At 52.1% G+C, this 25,210-nt stretch overlaps 1 protein-coding gene across 3 annotated transcripts in view; it reads right to left on the bottom strand.

Annotated features, from left to right (window-relative positions):
* Positions 1–25,210, bottom strand: part of LOC308677931 (apoptotic chromatin condensation inducer in the nucleus-like) — a 53,854-nt gene that overhangs the window by 20,849 nt on the left and 7,795 nt on the right. For 2 of the 3 annotated variants that reach the window (XM_081344643.1, XM_081344644.1), the window contains exons 2-8: positions 22,272–22,337; positions 18,984–19,095; positions 17,527–17,612; positions 11,717–12,961; positions 7,160–7,408; positions 6,893–6,993; positions 2,826–2,967 (exon numbers count right to left, since the gene is read on the bottom strand). In XM_081344643.1, coding sequence (XP_081200769.1) covers positions 2,826–2,967; positions 6,893–6,993; positions 7,160–7,408; positions 11,717–12,961; positions 17,527–17,612; positions 18,984–19,095; positions 22,272–22,337 — 2,001 coding nt within the window. The remainder of the gene's footprint in view (positions 1–2,825; positions 2,968–6,892; positions 6,994–7,159; positions 7,409–11,716; positions 12,962–17,526; positions 17,613–18,983; positions 19,096–22,271; positions 22,338–25,210) is intronic. The other variant, XM_081344645.1, reaches the window with a different exon arrangement.

Genomic DNA, 25,210 nt, shown 5'->3' with positions numbered 1-25,210 from the left:
AACGAGCCCTCCCTGGCCTGAAAGGTGCGTGGCTTGGTTGGACTGGGTGAACAAGAGAGGTGCTGATTGGTTGGCTGGCTGGTAGGTAGGAACCTAGCGCTTGATTGGTTGGTGGTCGGAGTCAAGTGTCCCGGAAGAGAGAGGGCGAGACAGAAGTCGCCCCCCCCTCAAGGACGGAAATAGGAGGGGGGGCACGAGGGTCAAGGCATCAGTTCTCGGCAGGCAAGAGACGGACCGTCGGCCGGGACAGCGGTGTGCGGCACTGTCCCGTTGTTGGCAGGGACTCTTGCGGTGGACAGCCAACAATCACAACGGGGCGGACTCCCCGACAACGGATGAAAACAGGTTAAATTGCAACAGAAGTCCTTTTTTTTTCCCCGAAGAGACACCACACCGCACGGGTGCCGCCGATGGGGGAAGAGCCTCCTGGGTCCGTGGAACGCTACCTGCATCATGTCCTTTTCAGGCGACCCTCGGCGCCAAGCGGAAAGGCCACAAAAAAGGTCCTTCGGGTGCTGGCGGAGCAAAGCAGGACTTGCGCGAGAGACATTGCGGAGATTTTTCGAGAGGCAGGCGGAAGACCTCGGCGTGTCCTCGGAGGAGCTCTCCCCTCCCAAATTCCAGCGTTCCGGGCTCCTCCGCGTCGGCGGATGACGTTGGCCTGGAGTCGATCTGGTTCCTGGAATTTGGAGATCAGCAAACCGAGGACTCCCTCCCCCCCTTTTCCTTTGGCGGATGGTAAAAGTCACTCCGGCGCCAAATACGTCCCCAAATCAGGGAAGCCAACAGGATCGTAGCGGCGACGGGAACGGGGACGAGAACAGGGAGAGTCTCCGCTCTTCATGGGCAGAAAAGGTCACCGGAATTCCACCTCGAACGTCTCGCGCCAACGGAGACCTCAAAGGAGGCGGAGCGTCCAACTCCCAGGGAGGTCGCAGGACAGGTCGACGTGCTGAGACGTCCTTTTTTTGACGCCTCACCCGGAAGGCCAGCAGAGTTTTGACCAGGTAACTTTCCAACAACGGCAGTTGCGGCTTGCAAGGGTGGTGGTGATTAACTAGGAACCAGCGGAGCACAAGTTGAGGTGGGCCGTCAAGCTTTCGGGCCCACGGAGGAAGACGCCACCTCCCAGAGCAGGCGGGGCTCCAAAGGGTACGGTGTCTCTCTGCGGCGAGCTGGGCGGCTACGGAAGTAGAGGACTTTCCACCGAACGGAGAAGACAGTTCCAGGAGGGGGGCCTACTCTGGGTGGCCCCGAAGACCATCTCCAAAATCTCTCTTTTTGTTTTTTTTCTCGTACACCTCCATGGACACCTGGGTGCGGCCTGCTCATACGTGTTCACGCTCTCTCTCTCCGGTTCTCTCTCTCTCTCTCACTCTCTCTTTCGCACTCCCAGAAGATTGGATGCCTCTTTAAAACGGGGATCAGAACAAACGAGTCCAGAGGAGAATGTCAACGGGGGGAGGGGTTGGTTGTGCGGGGAGGCTATCTTTAGGGGTGAGGGGAGAAGCAAGGCCTGTCCCCACCCACCCCTCTTCCTCAGCAGCACAGAAAAGCCAGGATCTGAGTTGTGAGTGTAATTATGTACGTGCAGGCGCACAAATGTATTTCCCCCCCCCACCAGACATCCCAGGACCCTCCTATCACAACCCACCCACCCCCTCTTTATACAACACGGGGGGGGGGGGGAAGAGGCCAATTGTTTACACTGGCTCACAGGTGGGGAAAAATAAGATAAAATCTCAGAAATGGCCGAAGGGTGAACCAAATCTTTGCAATGGATCTAGTTTAGTAAACAACCATCACCACAAATAATAATAATAAAAAAATTAAGCATAACAAAATGAGATGAGCAGGAATCCTGGTTAAGGTGCTGGGCTGGGCTCGGGGAGGGTATTCACTGCTTTGAAAAACTCGACCAGCCTTGGCTTAAGGCAGCGGCGAATGTGAGAAGCACCAGGCTCAGAATGCAGGTTCTGCCTCCAGACTGGACAAAATTCAAAATACCAAACCCGCTGGGATTCTGGATCCCATGTCCATTAAGACAGGCTTCTGAATTTTCTCTTTTTTTCGGTACAATTTGGCACTAAATGAGAATATTAACGCAGGTATTTACCAGTCAAGAAAAAATTTACAAGGCAAGAAGCAATCTTTTCTCTCTGCTAGCCACTGGGTGCAGCGTTTGTCAACTTTGGCCACTTTTGAGATGTGTGGACTTCAGCTCCCAGAATTCTCCAGCCAAGCCTGCTTTAAGATGGATGGATTCCAACTTGCTGGCTGGGGAATTCTGGGAGTTAAAAGTCCACACGTCTTAAAAGTGACTAAGGTTAAAAAAAAACACAGCACTGAAGGCTTATTTCTCATTTCTTCTCCTCCTCAGCCTGACAGGCCCCACAGATTTTCATGCACAGAAAATTATAGCGGTTTATTATGTAAAAATTAAGGGGGGGGGGGAAATAGATTTTCCCCAAGCACACCCAAGTGGAAACTCTCGGGAAGCAGAACCGCACACTCTGAACAAAAGGTAAAGTGTGGCGCACCCACACTCCCCTCCCTCAAGGTCTCCTTGCAAGGGGAAGAGGAGAACTCAGATGGGGTGTCGCACCAGGGGACAAAAGTCCCCAGTGCAAAGATTTTGCTGGGGCGCATAGATCTCACCAAGCATTCTGCCCCCCCCCTCCGGGCCTTTCCTCTCATCCCCCCCATCGCAATCCCCCCCCAGGGTGGTGCTGAATGGCCTTTCACCTGCCCCAAATAAGCCGCTCGTATGGAGGTCCCCTAGGGCCCCCTGCCTCTATGCCGAGGGGCGCCCTCCAACACACTACCTCTTTCTTCTCCTCGTCTTCAGGGCCCGCTTCGGGGCCCGCGGGGTCTGCGGAGGGCTGGTCCTCGGGGCCACCGGGCTCCAAGGCCTCGTTCTCCGGGTGGGGCTCCGACAGCTCCATCGGCACCGTCTGCTTCTCCTCGCTGCGTGGAGAAAGAGGGGAGAGGCGATCACTGGTTGGGTGGAGGGTGGTGGCTGGGGGGTCACCAGGGGACAAGGGACACCTGGCTTTTATCGGAGACCAAGCCAGGAGGGCCAGCAGCCTGTACAAAAAGGGGTCCCGGGAGACCTCTGCCCCACAGCAGCGCCCTCTTCCATTCATTTCCCCTTCCTTCTCGGAGACGCGCTGCGGCCTTGCCTCCTCCTCCTCCATTGCGGCCCATCTAAAGGTGACTTCTCCATCCCCGAGCATCCTTGGAGTAGGTTTCCCCCAAGAGATTTCACCAACTCCAGAGAGCCCCCCCCCTCCCAAGCACGAGAGAAGGGGCTTCTTTCTTTCACCGGCCGAAGGGGGAATGGAACCCCAACCCAAAGAAAGGGAAGGCCCCAGAAGGGAACCCCCCCAAATGGTCAGTTCCCTTCCCCAAACCACCCACCTGAACACCTCCTTTCATGTCGCATATTCCATCCCCGGGTCAATTACACCACTGACTTCCCATCTCAGAGACACCCTCCCCCTCCCCCGGTCCCTGGGCCACCTCGTCCTAGGACCCCACTGTGGCTTGGGGGGGGGAGCCCGAACGTGGAGGACCAGGAGCAGAAAAACAGCAGCCAGAGAGGCAGAAAGAGGGAAGAAGAAGAAGAAGAAGAGCAGGGAAAGGCAGACACGTGCAGGATGGAGGGAGGGAGGAGGGGAAAAAAAATCTCTGCAGAAAAAAAGGCCAGGCGGTGGAAAAGGGGGGGGGAGGAGGATGGGTGATTTGGGGTGGGGGGTGGGGAGAAGGAGAATCCAGCAGAGGAAGCAGCTGGAAAACAGGGAGAGGACCCTGAGTCTTTGGGGTGGGGGTGGGGGTCAGAGAGAAGGAGGGGAGGGGGAACAGCCAGCCAAGCAGGGGGAAAAAACGCAGTGAAAGTGGGAGCTCCTGGGGAAGAAAGGGAAAGCGTGGGGGGGGGGGCGCCCTGTCAAAGGGAAGGGCCGACGAGCTGGGGAGGGGGCCGGCTGGAGGAAAGAGAGAAAATGGAGGGCAGGAGGAGAGGAAGAGGAGAAAGGCGGGGGGGGGGAAGTCCAGGAGGCGCGAGGCAGAGAAAAGAGGAGAGGGGAGGGGCCGCGGGGAGGGAGTGAATGAATCGGGGAATGAATGGAGGAGGAGGAGGAGGCGGCGGCGGCGGGAGGAGGAGGAAGAGGCGAGAATGGCGCAGGAGAGGAGCGGAGGGAGGGGGGCGAGAGGGAGGGAGGGAAGAGCCGCCATCGGGGAGGGGGCTGCGGAGGTGGCCAGGCCGGCCGGGCCCCGGTCTCACCCTCCCTTGCTCTCGGAGAGCAGCATGGCCGGCTCGGGGGCTTCCTGGGCTCCGCCTCTTTAGCAGTCCCGCAGGCGCCGCGGCGGCTCGGAGCGGGCGGGCGGCGGCGGCACCCGGAGCGCCACGAACGGCGGCACCAGAGGCGCAACAGAGGAGCCGCGGACGGGCGGCGGGGCCATCTTGCCGGCGCCGCCGCTGCTGCCGCTGCTGCTTTCCCGGCAGCCCCCGGGAGAGGCGCGCGCGCGAGAGAGGGGGGGGGGAATAAAGGGGGAGGGGGCCGCCCAGGATGCGGAGGCTGGGAGGGAGGGAGGGAGGGAGGGGCAAAGGGACCCCGAGGGGCGGGGCCGAGCGGCAAGGAGGGGGAGGCCCCCTCCCCAGGCTGCCATCTGGGCGCTGCGGGAGACGAATCCCTCCGAGAGGCCAGCCCCCCGTCCAACCGGTGAAGCCTGCAGGAATCTTCCCTTAAGAGGCTGCGGGAGACGAATCCCTCAGAGGCCAGCCCCCCATCCAACCGGTCAAGCGCCCAGGACCCTTCCTTTAGACTAGAGGCCGCGGGAGCCATCTGAGGCCAGCCCCCCATCCAACCGGTCGAGCCTGCAGGAATCTTCCCTTAAGAGGCTGCGGGAGCCATCCCTCAGAGGCCAGCCCCCCATCCAACCGGTCAAGCGCCCAGGACCCTTCCTTTAGACTACTAGAGGCTGCGGGAGCCATCCCTCAGAGGCCAGCCCCCCATCCAACTGGTCAAGCCTGCAGGAATCTTCCCTTAAGAGGCTGCGGGAGCCATCCCTCAGAGGCCAGCCCCCCATCCAACCGGTCAAGCCTGCAGGAATCTTCCCTTAAGAAGATCCATCCCTGTTAAGAGGCCAGCGCCCCCATCCAACCGGTCAAGTGCCCAGGACCCTTCCCTTAGACTCTAAGCTTAGAGGCTGCAGGAGCCATCCCTCAGAGGCCAGCCCCCCATCCAACCGGTCAAGCATGCTGGACCATTCCCTTAAGAGGCTGCAAGATCCATCCCTGTTAGAGGCCAGCCCTCCTCCCCCCCATCCAACCGGTCAAGCGCCCAGGAACCTTCCCTTAAGAGGCTGCCAGATCCAACTGGTCAAGCGCACAGAAAACTTTCTTTAGAACAGGGGTCTTCAAACTTGGCCCTTTTATGACTTGTGGACTTTAACTCCCAGAATTCCTCAGCCAGCAAAGCTGGCTGAGGAATTCTGAGAGTTGAAGTCCACAAGTCATAAAAGGGCCAAGTTTGAAGACCCCTGCTTTAGAAGATGTGGGATCTGTCCATTCCATGTCAGCCCCCCCATCCAACCGGTCAAGCACGCAGGACCCTTCCCTTCCAGACTGCGGTATACATCCCTTCAATGTCAGCCCCCCCCCACACACACACAGACAGACACCCAACCAGTGCAGCTGGCAGGATGCATCCCAGGGGCCAAACCCTACCCAACTGGTCAAGCGCACAGAAAGCTTGCCTTAGAAGCTGCAGGATCCATCCCTTAGAGGTTAGCACCCCCCCCACACCCCCCCAATCCAACTGGTCAAGCTCGCAGGAACCCAGCCTGGGTCACCCCAGGCATATGGCACTGAGAGCAGCCAATGCGCTACCTACCGGAAAGAGGGGTGGGGGGGGGTCCAGGAAGTAAGAGGCCGTCTGCTCACCCCACCTGAAACTCCCCACCCTCCTGTTGCCCCCCCTGGCAGAGGTGGGAGCATTTAAACCGGGGGGGGGGGGGGCGGCGGCGCTCAGTCTACTGTGCAAGGTTGAGCACTGAGCTTGGCACAAGGGGGGGCCCACCTTTCGGAGGAGGAGGGTGCCCGTATGCTCTTAGGCAAGGTGGCCCCAAAAATGCCCCCCCCAAACAGGATCAACCCTCCACACAGGGCCCGTCGGACCGATTCCAAGCCAAGCATGGATCGGATCACCCTTTTTTACGACCGTCTAATCTAGGGGGAGGGGGGGGTGTCTTCAAACTTGGCCACTTTTAAGACTGGTGGACTTCAACTCCCAGAATTCCTCAGCCGGCCTTGTGTAGCTCAAGCTTGGTTGGAGAATTCTGGGAGTTGAAACCCACCAGTCTTAAAAGTGGCCAAGTATGAAGACCCCCCCCCTCCCCCCCGGTCTAATCGCTTAATTCGGCGTAGAGGCGGGGGGGGCGGCGGCGACTGGATGCTAAATTTCTTTGAAAAATTGCAAATAATCGTAGTGGGCTATATTAAAAGAATCTCTCCCTTCTTGAATCACAACCCTGGTTTGTGAGAAAGGACACGAGGGTCACCCTATGCAAGAGCCTCCTGGCCAGGCGCCTGACGACGACCGAGGCTGACTGCGTCCCAATGGAACAGGCCACGGATCCGGTCAGTTTCTCAGCAATACCGGATCTCGGACCCCCAGCTCTTTTCCTGCAGCCATTCTGCTGGGGCTTTATGAGACTTGCGTTATGAGAGCCACAGAGAAGAGACTTTAAAGGGGTTGCGTGTCCTGCACTTTTTGGAGCGCCCCCCCCCCACTCTCCCCACCCCAAGGCAGTTGATCTACCTTCCCGAGTCAGGCCCACTGCGAGTGGCACGTGGAACGATCCCAGCACGGCGCAGCCTCCCGATACTCACGTTTCGCTACGCAGCGGCTCGGCCGGGTGCTGTGGCTCTGAGGCAGGACCCCCACTCTCTAGGCCAGACCCCTCCGCTGGAAAGGGGGGCTCCGGGCTGCCCTGCGGGGAAAGGGTTAATTTAGCAGGAAGGGGCCACAGGGCCGGGTCTCCTGGCCGCCAACGCCGCCTCCCCCCCAAAAAATTCTGAGCCAAAGTAGAGCTGGGACCCCCGAAGAGGAGCCCGCTGGAAACGCCCCCCCCCTTTCCTCCCTCGGCCGCTCCATACTCGTTCTGGAATCGTGCTCTCGGTCTCCACGCTGTGCGCTGCTGGTTGCTGCTGTGGCGGGCTGGGGCTGGGTTGCCTCTGAGGGTCCGAAGGAGGGGAGGGGGCGCGTCTGCTTTCTTCCCGGGGGCTCGATGGGGTCTCTCGATACTGGGCCTTGCGGGAGTCGGGTGGCGACCACGGCCCGGGTGGGGAGAACCCTTTGGTGGGAGGGAAGCTGGCGCTGTCCCTTGAAGCTTCGCGGCTGCGGGACTGGGGTGGGTGGGGTGGTGGTGTTGAAAAATAAAGAGAAGAAAACAATTTTTGGCACTTCTCGGTTCGCCGGCTGTTTCTCCAAAACGGCTGGGTGGGTTAAGATGGAAGGTAGGATTTGATTCATTCATTCACTCGCTCACTCACTCACTCATCCTTCCATCCAATTTCTATAGAAGAGAATACAGGCAGTCCTCGGCTTACAACTATAATAATAAAGTTGGAAGGGACCTTGGAGGTCATCTAGTCCAACCCCCTGCTCAGGCAAGAAACCCTATATCATTTCGGACAAATGGCTGTCCAGTCTCTTCTTAAAAACTTCCAGTGTTGGAGCATTCACCGCTTCTGGAGGCAGGTGGTTCCACCGGCTAATTGTTCTGTCAGGAAATTTCTCCTCAGTTCTAGGTTGCTTCTCTCCTTGATGAGTTTCCATCTGTTGCTTCTTGTCCTGCCTTTGGACGCTTTCGAGAATAGCTTGACTCCCTCTTCTTTGGGGCAGCCCCTGAGATACTGGAACACGGCTGTCATGTCACCCCTCGTCCTTCACGTCATTAAACCGGACATACCCAATTCCAGCAACCGTTCCTTGTATGTTTTAGCCTCCAGTCCCCCAATCCTCTTTGTTGCTCTTCTCTGCACTCTTTCCAGAGTCTCAACATCTTATTTACATCGTGGTGACCAAAATGTTCCAAGCGTGGCCTTACCAAGGCCGTGTAAAGTGGTAGTAACACCTCACCTGATCTTGATTCTATCCCTCCGTTAATGCAGCCTAGTACTGTGTTGGCTTTTTTGGCAGCTGCAGCACACGGCTGGCTCATATTGAAGTGATTGTCTACTAGGACTCCGAGATCCCTGTTCATTTAATGACTGCTCGGGGTCCAATATTCCCGGACGCTCAGCTTGCTTTGAAAAGTTTTGTGATGTTACAATTGCTTAGCCTACTTGTGCCCTAATTCAACCGCAGCCAAATATAAACAGCCTCCAACAGTTATAATTACCGTATATTATACGGTATTACTACTATCGTGCAACCCTTCACTTTAGAAGCGTTCATTTAGTGACTGTTCAAAGTTGCGACGGCCTAAAAAAAAAGGGGGGGGGATTCAGGGATGCTTTTCACGCTTAACCACTGCTGCAGTGTCCCCCACGGTCACGGGCTCAAAATTCAAGACTGCCTGGCAACTGCTTCATACTTACGACCGTTGGAGTGTCCGGGGTGGGGTGGGGGTGATTGAAAAAAGTGACTTGCAACCGTTTTTCAGTCTTTATGACCATTTTTCGCATGAGCATTCCAGCATCCCCACGATCACGCGAAAAAATTTCGGACGCTTGGCAACTGACTCATATTTATGACGGCATCCCGGGGTGTGTGTATGTGTGTGTGTGTGAGAGAGAGAGAGAGAGACGGAGAGAGGGAGAGAGAGAGGGAGAGAGAGAGAGAGGGAGAGAGAGAGGGAGAGAGGGAGAGGGAGAGAGAGAGAGAGGGAGAGAGAGAGGGAGAGAGGGAGAGAGAGAGAGGGAGAGAGAGAGGGAGAGAGAGAGAGAGAGAGAGAGAGAGGGAGAGGGAGAGAGGGAGAGAGAGAGGGAGAGAGAGAGGGAGAGAGAGGGAAAGAGGGAGAGAGAGGGAAAGAGGGAGAGAGAGAGGGAGAGAGAGGGAGAGGGAGAGGGAGAGAGAGAGAGAGAGGGAGAGAGAGAGAGAGAGAGAGACGTGATCCCCTTTTGCGACCTTCCCACGAGCAAAGTCAATGCGGAAGCCGGGTTTACTTAACCACCCGGGTTACAAACTTAAGAACTGCAGTTGATTCACACTTAGCAACTGTGGCAAGAACAGTCGTAAAACGGGCTACAATTCCCTTAACAAATGACTCACTAAGCAACGGACATTTTGGATTCAATTGTGGCCAGAAATTGAGGACTACGTGTTTTGTGTAGCTCAGGGGTGTACTCTTGGAGCATCGTGGTTTTCTTGCAGACGTTTCACAGCCAAACTAGGTAACATCATCAGCGCCAGCACTAACACCAGCAGCAACTGATCATGTTACCTAGTTTGGTCAGGAAACGTCTGAAAGGAAACCACCAAGCTAGTTAAGAGACCACCAAAGACCTCACAGGATACGGGATTAATTCTATGGATTTCCCCCTGGATCAGCTGAAACTCTTTATAAGTGCCGGTCCGAGAAAGAAGAATTCTTTTTCCGGGAGGAAAAAAGATACACGTTTTTAAAATGCTTCATCTGATTTATAGAAAGCAGTTTCCGCTGCCTTACCAAACATTTTTACCCAGAAAGATATAATAATGCCTCTGCGGTTTTGTATGCTTTTTTTTTTTTAAAGGTCAAGCAGCGCCAAGCAATTAACTGAAGATGCCTTAAAAAAAAAACAAAAGCGGCTGGACTTTTGATCTTCGATGACTCGAAATAAATTCTAGAGATATTGACAGGCTTTTTTTTTTTTTAAAGAAATCCACTGGCTTCGTGAGGACGCTGGTGGACAAATGGCAAAGGACTGATCAGCATCTGAGGGGACGGCATCTCTCAAACTGTATACCGACACTTTGAAGTGGGTTTCCTTAAAGCACCCTGAAGTGCTTCAAACCAAGCTCCTTGCCCCGTTTTTTCCTTTTTGGCCGAGCTTTAAAATGCATCTTTTTTTTTAAAGAAAGAAAGCTTGAAAATAATGACCGCAAGCGAGCAGGAAGGCATCTAAAGTCCGATGATTGCTTTAAATCAAAATGTTCCCATTATGCCACCCCACACACACAAAAAATCCATTTGTTCTGAGTTGAAAATACCTGTTTTCAGAAAATCTTTGGCAACGTCTCACAGGGCTCTTGCAGCTGCGATTTAAAAGCAAGCGTCCCGAGGTCTAGGCCAGGGGGTCTTCAAACTTGGCCCTTTGATGACTTGTGGACTTCAATTCCCAGAATTCCTCAGCCAGGCACGCATGCCCAAGGAATTCTGGGAGTTGAAGTCCACAAGCAGGGGTCTTGAAACCTGGCCCTTTTATGACTTGTGGACTTCAATTCCCAGAATTCCTCAGCCAGGCACGCATGCCCGAGGAATTCTGGGAGTTGAAGTCCACAAGCAGGGGTCTTGAAACCTGGCCCTTTTATGACTTGCGGACTTCAATTCCCAGAATTCCTCAGCCAGAGTGAGGGAACTATGACCCTTTTATGACTTGTGGACTTCAATTCCCAGAATTCTTCAGCCAGGCACGCATGCCCGAGGAATTCTGGGAGTTGAAGTCCACAAGCAGGGGTCTTGAAACCTGGCCCTTTTATGACTTGTGGACTTCAATTCCCAGAATTCCTCAGCCAGGCACGCATGCCCGAGGAATTCTGGGAGTTGAAGTCCACAAGCAGGGGTCTTGAAACCTGGCCCTTTTATGACTTGTGGACTTCAATTCCCAGAATTCCTCAGCCAGAGTGAGGGAACTATGACCCTTTTATGACTTGTGGACTTCAATTCCCAGAATTCTTCAGCCAGGCACGCATGCCCGAGGAATTCTGGGAGTTGAAGTCCACAAGCAGGGGTCTTGAAACCTGGCCCTTTTTATGACTTGTGGACTTCAATTCCCAGAATTCCTCAGCCAGAGTGAGGGAACTATGACCCTTTTATGACTTGTGGACTTCAATTCCCAGAATTCCTCAGCCAGGCACGCATGCCTGAGGAATTCTGGGAGTTGAAGCCCACAAGTCATCAAAGGGCCGAGTTTGAAGACCCCCGGCCTAGGCACTGGGTTCAAAACAGGGCATCGCTAGCAAAGAGCTACGCCGATTTGCTTACACGGTCAGTCCTCGACGTACAACCAAAATTGAGCCCCCAAATTTCTGCTGCTAAGCAGATTTTACGACCTTTCTGGCCACAGTGGTGAAGGCAGTCCCTGCAGTTGTTAAGTTAGTAACCTGGTTGTGAAGTGACTCCGTTTTCTCCCGTTGACTTTGCTTGTCAGAAGGTCGCAAAAGGGGATCGCAGGAGCCCGGGATGCTGCAACCGTCGTAAGTACATGCCAGTTTCCAAGCATCTGAATTTGGAACCCGTGAGCATAGGGATCCCACGAGGGTTGTTAAGTGTGAAAAAGGGTCACAAGCCCCCCCTTTTTTCCCCCAGCGCCGTTGTCACTTTGAACAGTCACTAAATGAGCTGTGGTAAGCTGAGGGCTACCCATTATTAAGCCTTTTCCCTTTTCCCCTTAATACGACTTCCAATGTGATGTATGTAAGTCGAGGACCACCTGTAAAATTGCCCGGCTTGCGTGCTGAGGATGCAACTGTCGCCGAAGGCGCGAGGAAACCGAGAATCCACTTACCTGGCTGCTGCTGCTGCTGCCCCCGCTGCTGGAGCGAGATCTGGACCGGGAGCGCGAACTGCTGCGTCGCTCCGAACCGGAGCGGGATGGAGATCCCAAAACCGGCCGCTTCCGAGCAGGTGATTCGGAGGAAGCGGAGCGGGGCCTCCTGGCCCGGGAGCGAGGTGGCAAGCTGCCCGGGGAGCGGGAACGAGAACGGGAAGAGCTGGAGGACGAGGAGGACGAGGAACGGGAGCTGCCGGGCCGTATGGGTTGTTGCGGCGGGAGCGCTAAAGGGGAGGGCGAGGCTCCTAGGCTGGCTCCAGCCGGAGCTTCCTGAGCGGGGGGAGACGGCTGCGAGAGCTGGGGAGGGGCTTCGTCTTCGGCTGGTGCGAGTCCCGCGGGGGCTTCCTTGGTCAAGAGTGGAGGGGGCGGCTCGTCTCCCCGAGGATCCTGTTGGGCCTGTTGGGCGTCAATCAGCTGGGGGGGAGACGGAGAAGCCTGCACTAGCGCCGCGGCGGCAGCAGACGCCTCTTCCTCCAGGCTGCGCAACGCCTGGCTGGCGGCCCCCTCGGGGGTCTCCTCGCGCTGGGGTTCACCCTCCTTCTGCAACCCGACATCTGGGGTCTCACCCTGCTCCATCACCTCCTCCTCCTTCTCCTTCTCCTGGGGGACCTGGGAAAGGCCAGTCGACCTCGGCTCCTTCGGAAGGCCCGGCTCTTCCTCGCTCTCCATTTTTAAGGCTTCCGGTAATTGGGGTGCAGCTTCTTCCCTCGGGGTGGCCGGGAGGGGCTCCTTTTCTTGGGCCTCGGGGGCTTCCCCTGGGCTTAGAGCCGCCTGCTGCTTGTCCCCCGGGAGCGTCGCCCGGGGCTGAGCCTCCACCTCGTCTTCTGACCTCGGCAAGTGGGCGAGGACTGGCATGGCAGCTTCACAGCTCGGGCTGTCTGGCACCCGAGAACGAGCCTCCGTTTGCTGGGCTTGCAGGACGATGGGCAGGGAAGCTTGGAACATGCCCGTCTCTTGGGGAGCCGGCATGCCCGGCTCCTCTGGCCTCATGGGCGTCTGGCCGACCAGCAAAGGAGGGGCATCTTCCTCCTCCTCCTCCTCTTCTTCTTCCTCCTCCTCCTCCTCCTCTTCTTCCTCCTCCTCCTCTTCCTCCTCCTCTTTGACGGGCAGCCGCTGGGCAGCTCTCCGACTCCGAAGGGAAGTCTCCCGCTCTTCGCTCACCAGCGCATGACTGCCTCCTGCAGTCTTCACCGCTCTGGCCTAAAGGAGAAGGGGAGAATAAAATGCCTGACTGCGGGTCGTCTTCAAAAGGCAACTGGACTTTTTTTTCTTTCTTTTTCTTTGAAGACGTTTTGCTTCTCATCCAAGAAGCTTCTTCGGGTCCGACTGGATAGTGGGGAGTGGAAGGATTTATACTCCTTGCAGACAGCTGGTCATTTTAGAGCAGGGGTAGGCAACCTTGGCTCTTTTAGGACTCGTGGACTTCGACTCCCAGAATTCCTCAGCCAGCATGGGGGAACTATGGCCCCCTTCATGACTCGTGGACTTCAACTCCCAGAATTCCTGAGCCAGCATGTCTCAGCTTGGAAACTCATTTTCCCCTCAGCACGGCTGGCTCAGGAATTCTGGAAGTCCACAAGTCATAAAAGAGCCAAGGTTGCCTACCCCTGGCCTAGGCCACTTTATGACTCGTGGACTTCAACTCTCAGAATTCCTGAGCCAGCCATGCTGAGGGGAAAGGGAGAGTTTACAAGCTGAGCCATGCTGGCTCAGGAATTCTGGGAGTTGAAGTCCATGAGTCATGAAGGGGCCAAGGTTCACCTACCCCTGGCCTAGGCCTAGGCCGCTTTATGACTCGTGGACTTCAACTCCCAGAATTCCTGAGCCAGCCATGCTGAGGGAAAAGGGAGTTTCCAAGCTGAGCCATGCTGGCTCAGGAATTCTGGGAGTTGAAGTCCATGAGTCATGAAGGGGCCAAGGTTCACCTACCCCTGGCCTAGGCCTAGGCCGCTTTATGACTCGTGGACTTCAACTCCCAGAATTCCTGAGCCAGCCATGCTGAGGGAAAAGGGAGAGTTTCCAAGCTGAGCCATGCTGGCTCAGGAATTCTGGGAGTTGAAGTCCATGAGTCATGAAGGGGCCAAGGTTCACCTACCCCTGGCCTAGGCCTAGGCCGCTTTATGACTCGTGGACTTCAACTCCCAGAATTCCTGAGCCAGCCATGCTGAGGGAAAAGGAGAGTTCCCAAGCTGAGCCATGCTGGCTCAGGAATTCTGGGAGTTGAAGTCCATGAGTCATGAAGGGGCCAAAGTTTCCCTCATGCCGGCTCAGGAATTCTGGGAGTTGAAGTCCACGAGTCATAAAAGAGCCGAGGTTGCCTACCCCTGTTTTAGAGAGTCGTTGAGGCCACTTGGAGGTTTCATCTGTGTCCTCAGGGTCACCTCAGTGCTGCAAATGGGTGTGGAGCCTCCTTGGAACTGCTGAAAGGACCGTGTGGTAGACTGGAGATAGTTGGTGCCGTCTCCCTCCCCCTCTGGTTGAGAGAGGGCTGTTCAATTTTGACCTAGATGGCCTCTTTGACCCCCCTCTTTCAAAGAGAGACAATATCATCTCTGTCAAAACTGAACAGCCCTCTCTCGGTAGAGGTACAGCGATACGACACCATCTACCTCTAGTCTACAACACAGTCCTTCCAGCGGTTCCAAGAGACACAAGACAGACCTCCCAGTGGCCTCAACGGCTCAAGAAGGCAAATGACCAGCCGTCTGCAAGGAGTATAAATCCTACCATTCCAGGTCATTCAGCCAGAGCTGAGGAAGCTTCTGGGGTGAGAAGCGAAAGGTCTTCAAAGGGAAAACAAGAAAGTCCAGTTGCCTCCTGAAAAAAAAAGCACCTTTGGAGACAGCCGTGACCTGGAAGACGGAGAATCTCCATAGACGCTTTATTGCAGGGGGTCCCCAACCAGAGTACTGACCCGGGAACGGTTTGCAACTGGGCCGCAGAAGGGGCGGGTGCATCGCCACCTGTGTGAGCAGTGGGTGAGGCAGGTGAGTGCGCTCCATCTGTGTGAGCGGCGGGCACAAAAATGTATCTGCTTGCGCCCGCATGCCTGCCGCTCGAGCGGAACTAGTGCCCTCTCCTTCCCCTGCCGGTCCGCAAAGCTGGAAAAGTTGGGAAACTCTGCTTTATTGGCCAAGTGTGCTTAGACACACAAGGAATTTGTCTCGGGTGCCAAAGCTCTCCGTGTACACCCAAAACAGCAAAGAAACAATAACCATAATAATGGTACCAATAAGTAGGGTTAGTAAGAGAAGATGAGGAGGAGAATAGTAATAATACTACAGCCATACAAGATGGGTAAATATATTCCACAGTATATTCCCATATGCTATGGGAATTAGGGGTTCAGCAAAGTGAGGACACAAGGGGGGGAAAAATATCCCTGTGTTCTAGTTGTTTTGGCACACAACGTCCTGTAGCAGTGGGCCAAAACAACTAGAGGAGAGGCCTCTGTAGATAATTTCTCAGCCCTCTTTCTGACCTATGCAATATACAGGTCCTCAATGGAAGGCAGGCTGGTGGCTGCAACTGGTTTTTCTGCACTCCTAGCTATCCATTAAGGGACGCGGCGGCTCAGTGGGTTAGGACGCTGAGCTTGTTGATCTGAAGGTCGGCAGTTTGGCAGGTCGAATCCCGAGTGCCGCGTAACAGAGTGAGCGCCTGTTATTCGTCCCAGCTTCTGCCAACCTAGCAGTTCTAAAGCACGTAAAAATGCAAGTAGAAAAATAGGGACCACTACAGTGGGAAGGTAACAGCGTTCCGTGCGCCTTTGGTGTCTAGTCATGCCGGCCACGTGACCACGGAGACGTCCTCGGACAAGTGCTGGATCTTTGGCTTTGAAACGGAGATGAGCACCGGCCCCTAGAGTCGGAAACGACTAGCATGCATGTGCAGGGGAACCTTTACCTTTTAACTATCCATTGGAGCCTGTACCTGCCCTGTTTGGTTGCTGTGCTATATCAGACACTCATAGAGGTATAAATAAATCAGAATAGAGCTGGAAGGCACCTTGAAGGTCCTCTAGTCCAGCCCCCTGCTTAAGTGGCAGACACTATACCAGAGGTAGGCAACCATGGCTCTTTTATAACTCGTGGACATCAACTCCCAGAATTCCTGAGCCAGCCATGCAGAGGGAAAAGGGAGAGGTTTCCAAGCTGAGCCATGCTGGCTCAGGAATTCTGGGAGTTGAAGTCCACGAGTCATAAATGAGCCAAAGTTCCCTGCCCCCTGCCCTATACCATTTCAGAGAAGTGACTGTCCAGTCTCTTCTTAAAAACCTCCAGCGATGAAGCTCTACCACAACGTCCGGTGGCAAGCGGTTCCACTGGTTAATTGTCTTCACTGTTAGGAAGTTTCTCCTTAGTTCCAGGTTGCTTCTCTCTTTGGTCAGTTTCCAGACGTTGCTTCTTGTCCTGCCCTCTGGGTGCTTTGGAGAATAGCTTGACCCCCTCTTCTTCGGGGCAGCCCCTCAAATACTGGGACACTGCTATCATGTCACCCCTACACCGGCCATACCCAAATCCTGCAAGCGTCCTTCGTATGTTTTAGTCTCCAGGCCTTTAATCATCTTAGTTGCTCTTCTCTGCGCTATTTTCCAAGTCTCAACATCTTTTTTTGTAATGGGACCAAAACTGGATGCAGGATTCCAGGGGTGGCCTTTACTAAAGGCTTTATAAATCGTCGCTAATATTACAAGTGATTTTTCCTTGTATGCCTCTGTTCAGAATCAAAATCACGCGAAGTATTAATATGACAGACTCAATACTTCCCCTGCAGAATGACAGATCAGGATCCGTCAAAGGGACCCTTCATGACGCTTCTTTTAGCAGCCAATGATTCCGCCCCCCCCCCAGCCTGAAGCACAAACATCCAGCAACCAACACCCCCCCTCCTCCCAAATTACCTATTATCAGCTATTTTCAAAGAGGAATTAAAGACAAACACTGCTTTAAGCCCCCCTTTTGGCTGTAAAAACACAAAAGATTGATGATGATGATGATGATAATTTGCAATTGACTAATGGAGAGTTTGTCAATGCCAATGGTGTTCAAGTGGCGCTCCAGTTGTTTTACTAAGAGGCGCCTTGGGTGCAATCCCAAAACAACTGGAGCACCACTTGAACACCATCATCAGCATTGACAAATTCAATCAATCAATCAATCAATCAATCAATCGGCATTGACAAATTCGCCATCGGTCAATTTCAAAAGGCGGCCTTACTAGGAACTGCTTCCGTCCTGCGACGAGATCTGTAATACCATCCAACATCCACATCTGCCTATCCCAGGTCCTTGGTAAGGACTCGATAGGTAGACAAAAATGCCAAATCCAGTCTGAACATTGGGCTGACTGTGCAATGATGATGATGATGATGATGATGATGATGATGATGATGATTTTCAAAATACATCAAAAAATTGCATTAAAGCTACAAAACACTGGGCTACTCGGAACATCTTACATTTTAAGGAGATACCTGGTTGATACCTAGGATGCTGGCAGCAACCCGTGTCAACCATTAGTGCCAGTCAATTTGAGTGTTCAGTTGACTGAGTTTCATGTTTTATGAATAAAAGTTTTATAATCATCATCATCATCATCATGAACCGCTCAACTGCTTCCAGAAAACATTTATTCCAAAATGCAGCAGGTGCGGACAGAGGTTGCCTGTTCCTGCTGATCACCTCCCCCATCATCCCCTTCCACCTCCTCTTCAGAGTCACGTGGCTGGCCCCTCCCCACCCACCTGTTCTCCTGCCATTTACCTGCCTGACCCGAGAGAGATGCTCTTCCGGTTTGCGGGATTCTTCTTCCTCTTCTTCCCTCTTGCGTGAGATGACGCACGTTTTGCCTGGCAAAGGAACAGGAATGTTAAGTTTAAGATTTGTTTATGAAATTCATTGGCCAGCCATCTTATCCTAGAGCAGGGGTAGGCAACCGTGGCTCTTTTGTGACTCGCGGACTTCAACTCCCAGAATTCCTGAGCCAGCCACGCTGAGGGGAAAGGGAAAAGTTTCCAAGCTGAACCGTGCTGGCTCAGGAATTCTGGGAGTTGAAGTCCGTGAGTCATAAAAGAGCCACGGTTGCCTACCCCTTTCCTAGAGTAACTGTGGGGTGGCTTAAACTCATAAAATACGTATATGCATATACGTCTATGCCCTTTTTTTGTCAGTGCCGTTGTAACTCTCTCTCTCTCTCTCTCTCTCTCTCTCACACACACACACACACACACACACACACACACACACACACACACACACGGTTGTTGTGGGGAGAAAGGGGGAACCAAAGTGTGTTGGATATGTTTGCCACCTTGAATTATTTGGGGGAAAAATAATAAAGGTGGGATTCAAATCAATTAATTAATCAATCAATAGAATATAATGTCAGTTTGTTGCGAGGCAACTTTATCAGATAGAGCAGGGGTCTTCAAACTTGGCCCTTTGGTGACTTGTGGACGTCAACTCCCAGAATTTCTCAGCCAGCGTGCCTGGCTGTGGAATTCTGGGAGTTGACGTCCACAAGTCCTAAAAGGGCCAAGTTTGAAGACCCCTGTTTGTCGACGTCAACGCCCAGAATTCCTCAGCCAGGCACACTGGCTGAGGAATTCTGGGAGTTGAAGTCCACAAGTCCTAAAACGGCTAAGTTTGAAGACCCCTGCTCGTCGACGTCAACTCCCAGAATTCCTCAGCCAGGCACACTGGCTGAGGAATTCTGGCAGTTGAAATCCACAAGTCACCAAAGGGCCAAGTTTGAGATAGAGCTTAGAAGGAAGTTTGAAACAGGAGAAGTACGATAACAAGGCAAGACAAGATAACCTTTATTGTCATTTATTTATTTTTGCTGTGGACACACCGGCCCAGATTAAACATGAAATTCTGTTGCCTGCTCTCAAAAGTGTGCACACGCACAACACACACAGATTACGTGCTAGATCAGGGGTCTTCAAACTCGGCCCATTTATGACTCATGGACTTCAACTCCCAGAATTCCTTAGCCAGGCACACTGGCTGAGGAATTCTGGGAGTTGAAGTCCATGAGTCATAAAAGGGCCGAGTTTGAAGACCCCTGTGCTAGATGCAACCTATACCTATGCCCTTAGCCTATAAATACGTGTGAATATTCATCACCGTACAACGCAATTTGGTTCAAAAACTAGCTGCTTTCCCCCGTGAATTATGGGTAAGAGGAGGAGGGAGGACGTCGGACAAAGTCCACTTACTTTCCAGGTCGGCTGCCTCCCGGGCTTCCCGTTCCAGACGCTGCCTCAGCAGCTCCTGCTGTTTTTCCAGGTATTGCTTGATGATGCTGTTCTGGCTCATCTCTTCCCCGATCTGGTTGGAGGCGGGAGGGGGGCAAAAAACAGGCTTCACAGGAGCAAAACACTCTTTGCCTCCACACCCAACCCGTCGGAAGTTGGAAGTCCGCACGTCTTAAAAGGGGCCCAACGAGAGAAAATATTTGAACTGAGCGGGCATTGGCCTGAATTTGTAGCCCCAGAAGCCCTCGCTGCTCTTTGGGCCTGATGCGTTTTCCTTGCAGACGTTTTGCGACCAAACTAGGTGACGTCATCAGTGCTAAAGGGAGTGTGGGAGGAGGAGGAGGAGGAGGACTGTGGGGTCCTTGGCGCTCTCTGAGCTTGTTTGTTTTCTTGCAGACGTTTCATGACCCATCTAGGGAACGTCATCAGTGCTAGAAGGGAGTGTGGGAGGAGGAGGAGGAGGAGGAAGAGGAAGAGGAAGAGGAGGAGGAGGAGGAGGAGGAGGAGGAGGAAGAGGAGGCGAGGAACTGTGGGGTCCTTGGTGCTCTCTGAGCTGGGTGGTTTTCTTGCAGAGGTTTCGTGACCCAACTAGGGAACAGCATCAGTGCTGGAAGGGAGGAGGAGGAGGGAGGAGGAGGAGGAGGACGATGACGACGACGATGACGACGACTGTGGGGTCCTTGGTGGTCTCTGAGCTTGTTTTCTTGCAGACATTTCATGACCCAACTAGGGAACATCATCAGTGCTAGAAGGGAGTGGGGCTTGCGGGGAAGAGGAGGAGGAGGACTGTGGGGTCCTTGGTGCTCTATGAGCTTGTTCGTTTTCTTGCAGACATTTCATGACCCAACTAGGTAGCATCATCAGTGCTAGAAAGGAGTGGCGTTTAGGAGGAGGAGGAGGAGGAGGAGGAGGAGGAGGAGGAGGAGGAGGAGGAGGAGGAGGAGGAGGAGGAGGACGACGACGACGACTGTGGGGTCCTTGGTGGTCTCTGAGCTTGTTTTCTTGCAGACATTTCATGACCCAACTAGGGAACATCATCAGTGCTAAAGGGACTGGGAGGAGGAGGAGGAGGAGGAGGAGGAGGATCCTTGGTGCTCTCTGAGCTGGGTGGTTTTCTTGCAGAGGTTTCATGACCCAACTAGGGAACATCATCAGTGCTAGAAGGGAGTGTGGGAGGAGGAGGAGGAAGAGGAAGAGGAGGAGAGGAACTGTGGGGTCCTTGGTGCTCTCTGAGCTGGGTGGTTTTCTTGCAGAGGTTTCATGGAAGGGAAGAGGAGGAGGAGGAGGAGGAGGAGGAGGAGGACTGTGGGGTCCTTGGTGGTCTCTAAGCTTGTTTTCTTGCAGACATTTCATGACCCAACTAGGGAACATCATCAGTGCTGGAAGGGAGTGTGGGAGGAGAGGAGGAGGAGGAGGAGGAGGAAGAGGAAGAGGAGAACCGTGGGGTCCTTGGTGCTCTCTGAGCTTGGCTCTTTTCTTACAGACATTTCAGGACCCAACTAGATAACATCCTCAGTGCTAGAGGCAGTGGGATTTGTTCTCTTTTTATACACAAGTGGCTTGCCCTGTCGGAGTTGCTGGGAGCGTTCGTGGATGGTTGCTTGGTTGGACTGCCTACCGATAGCTTGTTTGTCCAAGTTTGTAGTTGCTTGATTGTTTACTTCTTGATTGTTGATCTAGTGCCAATCCTGGCGTTCATCTCTGCCCATCTGTGGAGATGTTTTGGTCTCCCCCCCCCCTTTTTTGGCTTTTCGATTGCCTGTTTTGAACGGTGTGCAGATGTTGATGATCTCTATGTGCCTGTTGATGGCCAACCTGTCAAGAGTGTCAGGCTTCCAGGAATTCTCTAGCGGTTTCTGGACTAGGCTCAGGGTCTAAGATGCTCAATATTTTCCGGTTGAAACTGGAATGGCCAAGAACACGCTTCTATATAAACAGAGAGCAAAACCCCAGCTCCCTTCTAGCACTGATGATATTACCTAGTTGGATCATGAAACGTCTGCAGGAAAACAACCAAGGTCAGAGAGCACCAAGGACCCCACACATCTCAAAGTATTTTAAGGTTGGGAAACAACTGATCTAGAGCAGGGATCTCCAAAGTTGGAGGCTTTAAGCGCCCAGAATTCCTTAGCCAGCCATACTGGGGATTTCTGGGAGTTGAAGTCCACAGATCTTAACCCTGCTAAGTTGGGAGACCCCTGTCTTAAAGGCATGGGGGAGGTGGCTGCATTGAAACAAAATGCTTGTGTGTGTTATGTGCATTTTTTTTTCCACATGTGCACACCAATACCCCTCTTGCTGTTCCCTTTCGGAACAAGCATCTTTATTCCCAATCCAGATAGAGGGTCTACGCCCAGGTGCTGTGACATCATAAGTCATAAGATAACGAATGATGTGGATTGTGTAATTTATGCCCTGATCCAGTGTGAGGTCTGGGACACCACTCAGGCATAGGTAAAGGTAAAGGTTCCCCCGCACATGAGTGCTAGTCGTTTCCGACTCATCTCCGTTTCAAAGCCGAAGAGCCAGTGCTTGTCCGAGGACGTCTCCGTGGTCACGTGGCTGCCATGACTAGAAGCAAAAGGCGCACGGAACGCTGTTACCTTCCCACCGGAGTGGTCCCTATTTTTCTACTTGCATTTTTACGTGCTTTCGAACTGCTAGGTTGGCAGAAGCTGGGACGAGTAACAGGCGCTCACTCTGTTACGCGGCACTCGGGATTCGACCCGCCAAACTGCCAACCTTCTGATCGACAAGCTCAGCGTCCTAACCCACTGAGCCACCGCGTCCCCTCACTCAGGCACGGTAAGCCACAAAAAGAAAGGAAACGAGAGATAAAATTGGTAATGAAATCCTCTTTTTTTTTTAAGGATCAGAAGGGGACTGACGTTTACGACGAACAGATTACTTTCCAAGTCTACAAAGAAAGAACAGAGAGGGACACCAAATGGAAATGTGTGCCGTGTTTCTCCGAAAATAAGACCGGGTCTTGTATTAATTTTTGCCTTGGGGTTTATTTTCCAGTTAGGCCTTATATTCGGGGAAATAAGGTTCTAAATGCATCCGTCTGGCTGGCGATCTTAACTGGGGCTTATTTTTTGTGGTAGGACGTATATTACGAGCGCCTGAAAAAAAATCGCGATAGGCTTATTTTCCAGTTGGGTCTTATGTTTTGGGGGGAAAACGGTAGTTCCAGAGCAGCTTCACTGCGGCTCAACCACAGACCAAGGGTAGGCTGGCACGTCTTACCTGGGAATTGGGCTGGAAAGTGGTGTGGGGCGTCGAATGCTTCTGGAGGTTTTCAAGCATCAGGGCCTGAAAACGAAAGAGGAGATGAAATGAGAGACCGTCTCTAGATGCCCTCGGCAACTTCTGAACTCACTTTCCACTTACAGAATTTCTTAAGGCCATAAAATCGGGACGGGACCTTGGAGGTCTTCTAGTCCAGCCCCCTGCTCAAGCAGGAGACCCTACAGCATTTCAAGAGAAATAAAGGGTGGTCCAACCTCGTCTTAAAAACCTCCGGTGTTGGAGCACCCACAACCTCTGGTGGCAAGCTGTTCCACGGGTTAATTGTTCTCACTGTCAGGAGGTTTCTCCTTAATTCTAGGACGGTTCTCTCCTTGATTGGTTTCCGTCCGCTGCTTCTTGTCCTGCCTTCAGGTGGTTAGGAAAATAAGTTGACACCCCCCCTCTTCTTTGTGGCAGCCCCCCAAATATTGGAAGGCTGCTCTCATGTCCCCCCTAGTCCTTCCTTTTCACTAGACTAGCCGTGCCCAATTCCTGCAACCGTTCTTCATATGTTTTAGCCTCCAGCCCCCAAATCATCTTTGCTGCTCTTTCCTACACTCTTTCCAGAGTCTCAACAACTTTTTTTTTTACACCGTAAATTACAACAGTCACCTTTTCAAACCAAGAGACTCCAACTAATACATGAAGTCGTCAACTTACGACCATTTGTTTCACAGCAGTTTCACTTATGACGGCCTCAGGAAAAGCAATTTAGGACCCATCCTCCAAGCCGCTGTGTTTCCCCGAAAGTAACCCCCCCCAAGAAAGTGAACCCGAGCTTGATTTTTTGGGGGGTGGACCTAATATAAGCCCTCCCCTGAAAGTAAGGCCTAGTTTGGGGGCGAGGAGAGGGGTTGGAGGTGCCCCATGCGCCCTGCACCCGAAGGAAGTGGCCGCCGAAGAAGTCAGGTAGCGGTGCGACAGGTGTCGGGGTACAGGAGGCTTGGCTGTGGTGGTCCTAAAGGCAGGGCTAGGCAACCTTGGCCCTTTTATGACTCGTGGACTTCAACTCCCAGAATTCCTGAGCCAACCATGCTGAGGAGAAATGGAGAGGTTTCTATGCTGGCTCAGGAATTCTGGGACTTGAAGTCCACGAGTCATAAAAGGGCCAAGGTTGTCTAGTCCTGTGCTAAGGTAAGACACGCCCCCAAAATAAGACCCAGTGCCTCTTTTGGAGGATGGATAGATAGATAGATAGATGTATAGATGTATAAGTATATGTATACACACATACACACACATATACATACACACACACAAACATATATATATATATATATATATATATATATATATATATATATATATATATATATATATATATATATATATATATATATATATATACACATACACATACATATATAATGTGTATATATATATATATATATATATATATATATATATATATATATATATATATATATATATATATATATATATATATATATATACACACACATATACATACATACACACACGTATACACACACATATATGTGTGTATATACATCTATACGCGTATATACGTGTATATACGCAGGGCTTTTTTCCTCATAGAACGCTCAGAACGGAGTTCCGGCACCTTTTTTGGATGGAACCTTGTAGGGTAGGCAAGGCGGGTTGTGTGTGTGTGTGTGTGTGTGTGTGTGTGTGTATACACACACACACACACACACACACACACACACACACATATATACGTATATGTGGATCTTTGGTCATTCGGGTTTTTTTCCCGCGTAGAATTGAAGGTGTAGGAGCAACGTTTCGACGGAATCCCATCCGTCATCCTCAGCCTGAGGATGACGGATGGGATTCCGTCGAAATGTTGCTCCTACACCTTCAATTCTACGCGGGGAAAAAACCCGAATGACCAAAGATCCACATACAAACACCCGCGAAAACCTCAGAAAACATATACGTATATATGTATATATATGCATGTGCATATATATACACACACACAATCTATATACACAGAGAGACATATATATGTATACATATACATATATACATACACATATATGTATACGTATATATACATATACGTACACACACACACACACACACACACACACAAAATAAAAAAGACCGGGTCTTATTTTCGGGGAAATACTGGTAGCTCACATGTATGAGAGGTTTCAATGGGTGGTGGTGCTGTGGGTCATGGTTTGCGACCTTTCTAACAGGCTTCTGGTCCAAAGTCAGTCAGAAAGCCAGCTTCGCTTAATGACCATGTGATTCTCTTAATGACTGTGGTGATCTGCTCAATGATTGTTCTAAAAACGGTCATAACATCCCTACTTTTTCTATTTCTAAACTCTAACTAACCCTTACTCTTTATTCTGTTCTATTCTAATATTCTATTCTAATATTTTCTATTATTCTATTCTATTCTATTCTATTCTATTCTATTCTATTCTATTCTTATTTCTATTCTATTCTATTCTATTCTAATTTATTGACTGTTAGAAGATACAACGGCATCGAAAAAAGGGACTTATGACTGTTTTTCACACTTATGACCATTGCAGCATCCTCGTGGTCATGTGATTTATATTTGGATGCTTGACAACTGACTCGCATTTATGAGGGTTGCAGCATCCCGGGGGTCATCTGATCCCCTTTTGCGACCTTCTGACAAGCAAAGTCCGTGGGGAAGCGGGATTCACTTAACAACCGTGTCCCTGACTTAAACACCCGTGGCAAGAAAAGTCGTAAAGTGGGGCGAAACTCACTTAACAACTGTCTCACTTAGCAACATAAATGTTGGGCTCCATTATGGTCGCAGGTTGAGGACAACCCGTATTTATCCCCAAAGTGTAATTCTTTTATTCTATTAAAAGAAAAAGAATCCAGACTCTGTTCATAGAGCAAGCCATCGTTTGCTCCTT

This window comes from Vipera berus, assembly GCF_964194415.1.
Source record: "Vipera berus genome assembly, chromosome: Z".
Lineage (NCBI taxonomy): Eukaryota > Metazoa > Chordata > Lepidosauria > Squamata > Viperidae > Vipera > Vipera berus.
Note: the sequence above shows the minus strand (reverse complement) of the source record. Positions and strands in the feature narration are given on the sequence as shown.